At 69.2% G+C, this 8,402-nt stretch overlaps 1 protein-coding gene across 1 annotated transcript in view; it reads right to left on the reverse strand.

The window, feature by feature from the left end:
- MUC2 (mucin 2, oligomeric mucus/gel-forming) overlaps positions 1–2,447 on the reverse strand; it is a 23,716-nt gene extending 21,269 nt beyond the window's left edge. The window contains exons 1-5 of the mRNA XM_077771512.1: positions 2,372–2,447; positions 1,248–1,518; positions 579–693; positions 232–322; positions 6–115 (exon numbers count right to left, since the gene is read on the reverse strand). Coding sequence (XP_077627638.1) covers positions 6–115; positions 232–322; positions 579–693; positions 1,248–1,518; positions 2,372–2,447 — 663 coding nt within the window. The remainder of the gene's footprint in view (positions 1–5; positions 116–231; positions 323–578; positions 694–1,247; positions 1,519–2,371) is intronic.
- Between the last annotated feature and the right edge of the window lie 5,955 nt (positions 2,448–8,402).

Below are 8,402 nucleotides of genomic sequence, written 5' to 3' on the forward strand. Positions count from 1 at the left end.
CTCACGTGCTCAGAGCAGGACTCGCCCTCGGGCGCCTCCTCAGGGTCCTCACACATCACCCCAGGCTTGTTGATCTTCTGCATGTTTCCGAACTCGATGGCACTGAAGGGCACGCCTGGGAGCGCAGGCCGGTCAGCGGTGGGCGCCCCCCCCGACACACACACACGCGCACACGCACACGTGCGCACACACGCACACCGGTCCCCCCGCCAAGCCCCAGGAGGCCCTCACCGTCAGAGAGGAACTCCGAGTACACCTGCAGGCCGTTGTAGTCACCGCAGAGGCCGCACGTGTGGTTCCGGAACCTACTGTCCAGCTCCAGCTGTCGGGGGAACAGGAGGCAGGTGAGCGGCAGGGGCGGCGGCCAGGCTGGGCCCCGGCGGCTCCCCCCGCGTGGGCGTCTGGTGGGGAGGAGGCTGGAGTTGGCCACTCCGTTTCCGGACACCAGGGGTCACTGAGGACGGGGGCGGGGGGCGCGAAGGGCCAGCCCACCCCCCTCCAGACCCTAAGGGCCCCCTCTGCTGCCGATCCACTCGTGAGGAGGGTCGACCCCAGGCCGCGGCGGGGGCTGCACCCACCATGAGGGAGTCTTCCCGGTTCCACATGAGGGTGAGGCCTGCGCGGGAGAAGACCTTGATGTAGACGTCATTCTTCTCGATGAGCAGCCCGGGGCTGTAGTGCGGGGTGCTGACCCTGGGGAGGGCGCGCCGGGCGGGAGTCACACGCAGCCCACACAGCCACCCCCTGCCCAGAGGGGACTGAGGCTGCGCGTCCCTTGGGGGGGTGGCCTCCACTCCCAGTGCCAGGGCCGCAGACGGCGCGGCCTCCCTCTGCGGCGGCTGAGGCCGCAGCAGATCAGCCCCTGCCCACCTGGCCTCCGGGGGCATCCTGCTGCTGCCCGCCCCTCTCCCCCTCACCCCTCCTCAGGGCCCCAGCTCTGTGCCCCGAGGGCCTGGACACACCCCTCCTGGGGAAACAAAGGGCCGACCCTGGTGGAGGCAGGGCAGGAATGCAGCTTAGAGCCCCATTGTTCCCCAGACAATGGGGGACAAAAGCTGGGGAGGGGGAGGGGCTCCCCTTGTGTAACTTGAGCCTGGGGCCCCCAGTACAGGATGGGTGAAGCCCCTCGCACCCATGGGGGCTCCTGGTAGGAGCCTGTGTTTGCTGCGTGCCTCAGTGACCCAGACCCAAACCCGACACCCTCCGAGCTGGTGGAGGGGCTCGCGGGGCGGCCCTGCCCCACTCACACGGCCCCGTTCACCACCGCCAACTGGCGGGTGAGGTAGATGGTGTCGTCCTTGATGGTCAGCAGGATGTACTCGACCTGGGGGTGACCCCCATCTCGGCCCAGGCCCCGCTTCAGGTGCACCGCAAACTCCTTGTAGGAGTCCCTGCAGTCAGACGCCAAGTTGTAGTCACACAGACCCGGGAAGCGGAAGACGTCGCCGTCGAAGGTCTTGTAGTGGAAGTTGCCCCAAGTGCTGCAGACGCTGTGACCGTGGTTCCGGGCCCTGCCCTCTGGGGGAGCAGGGACACGTGGGGTGGCAGGGTGAGCGGCCGGGCCCTGGGGGAGCCTGTCCCGAGGCCCCTCCCAGCAGCTGCCCTCCAGGGGCCCTCCGGGAGCCGGCCCTTGGGGACTGGCCGCCCCCCCAGCGGGTCCCTGCCCCCTAAAGGGACATCTCCAGCCGCCACACCCTTGTACCCAGCCTGGCCTGGAATGCGGCCACTCTCCAGGCACCAAGCGGGGCAGAGGGGCTTTCTGGAACCCGGGGCACCCTGTCCACATGGCCCCGGGCCCCCGGCCCCATCGCCGCTGTACCCCGTCCAGCCTTCCCCTGCACCCACCGCCCCGCACCCACCAGGACGGCGTCCCTGGGTGCTCACTTCGTGTCCACACATTTGGGGCCACAGCCCACCCAGGGGCTTTGTCACCCAACCCGGACGGGATGGAGATGCGCCCACCCTACGTCCCCATTCTTCTTCGTCTGGAGTGCTCCCTTGAGCACATGGCCAAACACCGCAGCCTGCGGGAGGGCTACCTTGGCCTTGGCCCTCCAGGGTCCCTGGCACCCGGCTCCTCTCGGCTGCCCCTGCCCGCCCCCCGGGCCCCCGGACAAAGGCCCAGCTCAGGTGTTTGCACCTGGCACCACGGCCTGCCCACACACTCCGGCCCGAAGATCACCTTCGAAGGGATGATGGGAACCCAAGACCACCTTCCCTCCTTCCTTCTCTCCACCCAAAGTCAACAGGGGTCGAGGGCAGGATGCCCGACCCAGGCTGTGCACCCCGAAGCCTGGGCAGAGGAGGGCCTCTGCTCTGAGCCGCCACAGCCTTCCCGCCTCCCAGGACAGGCCACTGACCACCTCCTCACCTCTCCGGAACTCCGCACCCCCGGCTGAGCTCAGGGCCAGGCAGATGGCCACCAGGCCGGCTAGCGGCAGCCGCATGGTGGCTCAGAGGGTGGCGGGGGAGAGCAGCTGGGGCAGGGGTCCGGGCCTTATATGGCCCAGCAGGACGGGCAGAGGGGGGGAGAGCAGGGGAGNGGGGCTCCGTGGTGTCACTTGGGAAATATTGATTCAAGTTATCTGTGGTTTATCTTTTTATTGAGCCCTCAGTAAAGCCAGCCCTCCTCAGGATGCCGCGGCGCCCGTGATCCCAGTTCCGACTAACACACACCCTCCCAGCAGCGTGCGGGTCGGGCCCGCCCGGAGAGGTCCTGGGCACCCACATCCCACAGGCCCCGGCTCCTCCCGGCCACGCCCACCCTGTCCTGCCTCCCAGCGGAGTGAGGGTCTCAGGAGGTGCTTCCTCCAGGGGCTCCCAGGAGGAGCCGCTGCNTGTGTGGGCTCAGTGAGGCCCAGAGGCCGCCCGTCTCCCCGTGAACTCCGCTCCTTGCTGGTTCCGGCAGGCGACTCACCGAGTAACCTCAGGCCCCCAGCTCCGCCCGCCCGCTAATCCCCTCCTGTTCCCAGGCTGGGCCAGTCTCTGGAATTACCTGTAACTGGAACTTGGGGAGCCCAGCCAGGGGCCGCTTTACCGAAACACATCCTCTGGGGCACGGAGGCCTAGCGGGAGGCTGGGCGTGGACGTCCTCGAGGGGAGCGCGGCCCCAGGCCATCAGCCTCCCCTGCCAGCCGGCAGCGTTGTCTCCTGGGGGGTCGAGAATGAGTCTCAGCCTCCACAAATTACCATCAAGTCGTCCCGAGCTTCAGGGGCAAGTGGGGGGGGGGGAGGACTCTTCTCAACAATCATTGAGACTCTGGATGAGGGGGGCGTCCGGCGGACGGGGCATCAGACGCCCCACCTCCCTGACCCAGGCTACCCCCAGACGCAATGACCCGGCTAGAGTCAGCACCTGGGCCGTGCCGCCGCCGCGTGGGCCCTTCCTCTGCAGACAGGACCTCCACGCCACAGTGACACGTAGGGACGAGAAGCCCGGTTGTGCCACCTGATGACTCCTGGGGGACCCACCGAGGGGGCGAGACCCCAGGGTCTAAGAGGGTGACTGGGAGCCAAGGGCACTGAGCCTGCCACTCCTGGGGGCCTGGGACGGAGCCCCTCCTCCCATCCCACTGTGCTGCCAGCCCCAGGTCCAGAACCGTCCTCTGCAGGGACCCAGGGACCCGGGCATGAGTACACGGCCTGAGCCAGGAGCAGCAGGGATTAGGAAACCAGAGCCAGCAGGCACATTGAGCCACTTCCCCATGGGGCTGAGCAGGCTGGCACCGAGCCCTGGGGAAACCCAGGAAGAGGGGCCCCTCACAGCCCCCCGAGGCAGTGATTTTCCATGCCAGGCTTCCTCTGCCCTGCTGGGATTCAGAGAAATCCTGGCCCGACACTGGACGTCCAGCCCAGCCCCTCCTGCCCTGAGTATGAGAGGCAGGAGTCCTCCCTTGAGATTCAGAAGGTGGGAATCCTCCCCTGGGGCTGAGGAGGTGGGGTCCTCCCCTGGGGTCTGAGAAGGCGGGGTCCTCCCCTGGGGTCTGAGAAGGCGGGGTCCTCCCCTGGGGTCTGAGAAGGCGGGGTCCTCCCCTGGGGTCTGAGAAGGCGGGGTCCTCCCCTGGGGTCTGAGAAGGCGGGGTCCTCCCCTGGGGTCTGAGAAGGCGGGGTCCTCCCCTGGGGTCTGAGAAGGCGGGGTCCTCCCCTGGGGTCTGAGAAGGCGGGGTCCTCCCCTGGGGTCTGAGAAGGCGGGGTCCTCCCCTGGGGTCTGAGAAGGCGGGGTCCTCCCCTGGGGTCTGAGAAGGCGGGGTCCTCCCCTGGGGTCTGAGAAGGCGGGGTCCTCCCCTGGGGTCTGAGAAGGCGGGGTCCTCCCCTGGGGTCTGAGAAGGCGGGGTCCTCCCCTGGGGTCTGAGAAGGCGGGGTCCTCCCCTGGGGTCTGAGAAGGCGGGGTCCTCCCCTGGGGTCTGAGAAGGCGGGGTCCTCCCCTGGGGTCTGAGAAGGCGGGGTCCTCCCCTGGGGTCTGAGAAGGCGGGGTCCTCCCCTGGGGTCTGAGAAGGCGGGGTCCTCCCCTGGGGTCTGAGAAGGCGGGGTCCTCCCCTGGGGTCTGAGAAGGCGGGGTCCTCCCCTGGGGTCTGAGAAGGCGGGGTCCTCCCCTGGGGTCTGAGAAGGCGGGGTCCTCCCCTGGGGTCTGAGAAGGCGGGGTCCTCCCCTGGGGTCTGAGAAGGCGGGGTCCTCCCCTGGGGTCTGAGAAGGCGGGGTCCTCCCCTGGGGTCTGAGAAGGCGGGGTCCTCCCCTGGGGTCTGAGAAGGCGGGGTCCTCCCCTGGGGTCTGAGAAGGCGGGGTCCTCCCCTGGGGTCTGAGAAGGCGGGGTCCTCCCCTGGGGTCTGAGAAGGCGGGGTCCTCCCCTGGGGTCTGAGAAGGCGGGGTCCTCCCCTGGGGTCTGAGAAGGCGGGGTCCTCCCCTGGGGTCTGAGAAGGCGGGGTCCTCCCCTGGGGTCTGAGAAGGCGGGGTCCTCCCCTGGGGTCTGAGAAGGCGGGGTCCTCCCCTGGGGTCTGAGAAGGCGGGGTCCTCCCCTGGGGTCTGAGAAGGCGGGGTCCTCCCCTGGGGTCTGAGAAGGCGGGGTCCTCCCCTGGGGTCTGAGAAGGCGGGGTCCTCCCCTGGGGTCTGAGAAGGCGGGGTCCTCCCCTGGGGTCTGAGAAGGCGGGGTCCTCCCCTGGGGTCTGAGAAGGCGGGGTCCTCCCCTGGGGTCTGAGAAGGCGGGGTCCTCCCCTGGGGTCTGAGAAGGCGGGGTCCTCCCCTGGGGTCTGAGAAGGCGGGGTCCTCCCCTGGGGTCTGAGAAGGCGGGGTCCTCCCCTGGGGTCTGAGAAGGCGGGGTCCTCCCCTGGGGTCTGAGAAGGCGGGGTCCTCCCCTGGGGTCTGAGAAGGCGGGGTCCTCCCCTGGGGTCTGAGAAGGCGGGGTCCTCCCCTGGGGTCTGAGAAGGCGGGGTCCTCCCCTGGGGTCTGAGAAGGCGGGGTCCTCCCCTGGGGTCTGAGAAGGCGGGGTCCTCCCCTGGGGTCTGAGAAGGCGGGGTCCTCCCCTGGGGTCTGAGAAGGCGGGGTCCTCCCCTGGGGTCTGAGAAGGCGGGGTCCTCCCCTGGGGTCTGAGAAGGCGGGGTCCTCCCCTGGGGTCTGAGAAGGCGGGGTCCTCCCCTGGGGTCTGAGAAGGCGGGGTCCTCCCCTGGGGTCTGAGAAGGCGGGGTCCTCCCCTGGGGTCTGAGAAGGCGGGGTCCTCCCCTGGGGTCTGAGAAGGCGGGGTCCTCCCCTGGGGTCTGAGAAGGCGGGGTCCTCCCCTGGGGTCTGAGAAGGCGGGGTCCTCCCCTGGGGTCTGAGAAGGCGGGGTCCTCCCCTGGGGTCTGAGAAGGCGGGGTCCTCCCCTGGGGTCTGAGAAGGCGGGGTCCTCCCCTGGGGTCTGAGAAGGCGGGGTCCTCCCCTGGGGTCTGAGAAGGCGGGGTCCTCCCCTGGGGTCTGAGAAGGCGGGGTCCTCCCCTGGGGTCTGAGAAGGCGGGGTCCTCCCCTGGGGTCTGAGAAGGCGGGGTCCTCCCCTGGGGTCTGAGAAGGCGGGGTCCTCCCCTGGGGTCTGAGAAGGCGGGGTCCTCCCCTGGGGTCTGAGAAGGCGGGGTCCTCCCCTGGGGTCTGAGAAGGCGGGGTCCTCCCCTGGGGTCTGAGAAGGCGGGGTCCTCCCCTGGGGTCTGAGAAGGCGGGGTCCTCCCCTGGGGTCTGAGAAGGCGGGGTCCTCCCCTGGGGTCTGAGAAGGCGGGGTCCTCCCCTGGGGTCTGAGAAGGCGGGGTCCTCCCCTGGGGTCTGAGAAGGCGGGGTCCTCCCCTGGGGTCTGAGAAGGCGGGGTCCTCCCCTGGGGTCTGAGAAGGCGGGGTCCTCCCCTGGGGTCTGAGAAGGCGGGGTCCTCCCCTGGGGTCTGAGAAGGTGGGGTCCTCCCCTGGGGTCTGAGAAGGTGGGGTCCTCCCCTAGGGGCTGAGAAGGTGAGGTCCTCCCCTGGGGCCTGAGAAGGTGGGGTCGTCCCCTGGGGCTGAGAAGGTGAGGTCCTCCCCTGGGGCCTGAGAAGGTGGGGTCGTCCCCTGGGGCTGAGAAGGTGAGGTCCTCCCCTGGGGCCTGAGAAGGTGGGGTCGTCCCCTGGGGCTGAGAAGGTGAGGTCCTCCCCTGGGGCCTGAGAAGGTGGGGTCGTCCCCTGGGGCTGAGAAGGTGAGGTCCTCCCCTGGGGCCTGAGAAGGTGGGGTCGTCCCCTGGGGCTGAGAAGGTGAGGTCCTCCCCTGGGGCCTGAGAAGGTGGGGTCGTCCCCTGGGGCTGAGAAGGTGAGGTCCTCCCCTGGGGCCTGAGAAGGTGGGGTCGTCCCCTGGGGCTGAGAAGGTGAGGTCCTCCCCTGGGGCCTGAGAAGGTGGGGTCGTCCCCTGGGGCTGAGAAGGTGAGGTCCTCCCCTGGGGCCTGAGAAGGTGGGGTCGTCCCCTGGGGCTGAGAAGGTGAGGTCCTCCCCTGGGGCCTGAGAAGGTGGGGTCGTCCCCTGGGGCTGAGAAGGTGAGGTCCTCCCCTGGGGCCTGAGAAGGTGGGGTCGTCCCCTGGGGCTGAGAAGGTGAGGTCCTCCCCTGGGGCCTGAGAAGGTGGGGTCGTCCCCTGGGGCTGAGAAGGTGAGGTCCTCCCCTGGGGCCTGAGAAGGTGGGGTCGTCCCCTGGGGCTGAGAAGGTGAGGTCCTCCCCTGGGGCCTGAGAAGGTGGGGTCGTCCCCTGGGGCTGAGAAGGTGAGGTCCTCCCCTGGGGCCTGAGAAGGTGGGGTCGTCCCCTGGGGCTGAGAAGGTGAGGTCCTCCCCTGGGGCCTGAGAAGGTGGGGTCGTCCCCTGGGGCTGAGAAGGTGAGGTCCTCCCCTGGGGCCTGAGAAGGTGGGGTCGTCCCCTGGGGCTGAGAAGGTGAGGTCCTCCCCTGGGGCCTGAGAAGGTGGGGTCGTCCCCTGGGGCTGAGAAGGTGAGGTCCTCCCCTGGGGCCTGAGAAGGTGGGGTCGTCCCCTGGGGCTGAGAAGGTGAGGTCCTCCCCTGGGGCCTGAGAAGGTGGGGTCGTCCCCTGGGGTCTGAGAAGGTGGGGTCGTCCCCTGGGGCTGAGGAGGTGAGGTCCTCCCCTGGGGTCTGAGAAGGTGGGGTCCTCCCCTGGGGTCTGAGAAGGTGGGGTCCTCCCCTGGGGTCTGAGAAGGTGGGGTCCTCCCCTGGGGTCTGAGAAGGTGGGGTCCTCCCCTGGGGCTGAGGAGGTGGGGTCCTCCCCTGGGGTCTGAGAAGGTGGGGTCCTCCCCTGGGGCTGAGGAGGTCAGCCCGACGTCTACGCGTGGGGCACAGTGCTGACTCCTGGCCCCGCTGCAGGGTCTCAGGTGGGGCCTGAAGAGTGGCGACATCAGACCGCCAGGCACAGGGTGGGCTCGGAGCACGTGGTGGGGAGGAGCCTGCGGAAGGCTGCGGTGAAGGTTCCGTCAGGCTGGCGCTGGGCGTCGCCCCGCCGCCCCCAGCAGAGTCGGGGACGGTTCCCGTGCTCGTCTCCACGTCGGACCCCCGTCAGCCCTCGCTGCCAGCTGGGCTTCCTCGCTGCGGTCGCGGGCCCCTCCCAGGTGAGGCGCGGGGCGCGTGCAGCCCAGGCCGACGGGAACGTGCCCGATGGGACCGCAGATGCCCGGGGCCCTGTGGACGGGCGCGGGGAAGGGACTGTGTGCCCTGGATGCCCCCTCCCTGCCCATCCGTGACAGCCGGACCCCCAGCACGGGGCGGGGCACCTGAGCCCCCCCACCGGGCCCCACACCCACCAGTATTTACCCTGACAAGACACTGTTCCCAAGTGTCGCCCGAATTTACCACAGGGAGGAGGCCACAGACGTCATGAAACGCAGCCTGAAGTGACTGTTCCAGTGCTTTCTGTCCACAAAGCTGACTCATCAGGAAA

Source organism: Crocuta crocuta, unplaced genomic scaffold (assembly GCF_008692635.1).
Source record: "Crocuta crocuta isolate KB4526 unplaced genomic scaffold, BGI_CrCroc_1.0 scaffold1192, whole genome shotgun sequence".
Lineage (NCBI taxonomy): Eukaryota > Metazoa > Chordata > Mammalia > Carnivora > Hyaenidae > Crocuta > Crocuta crocuta.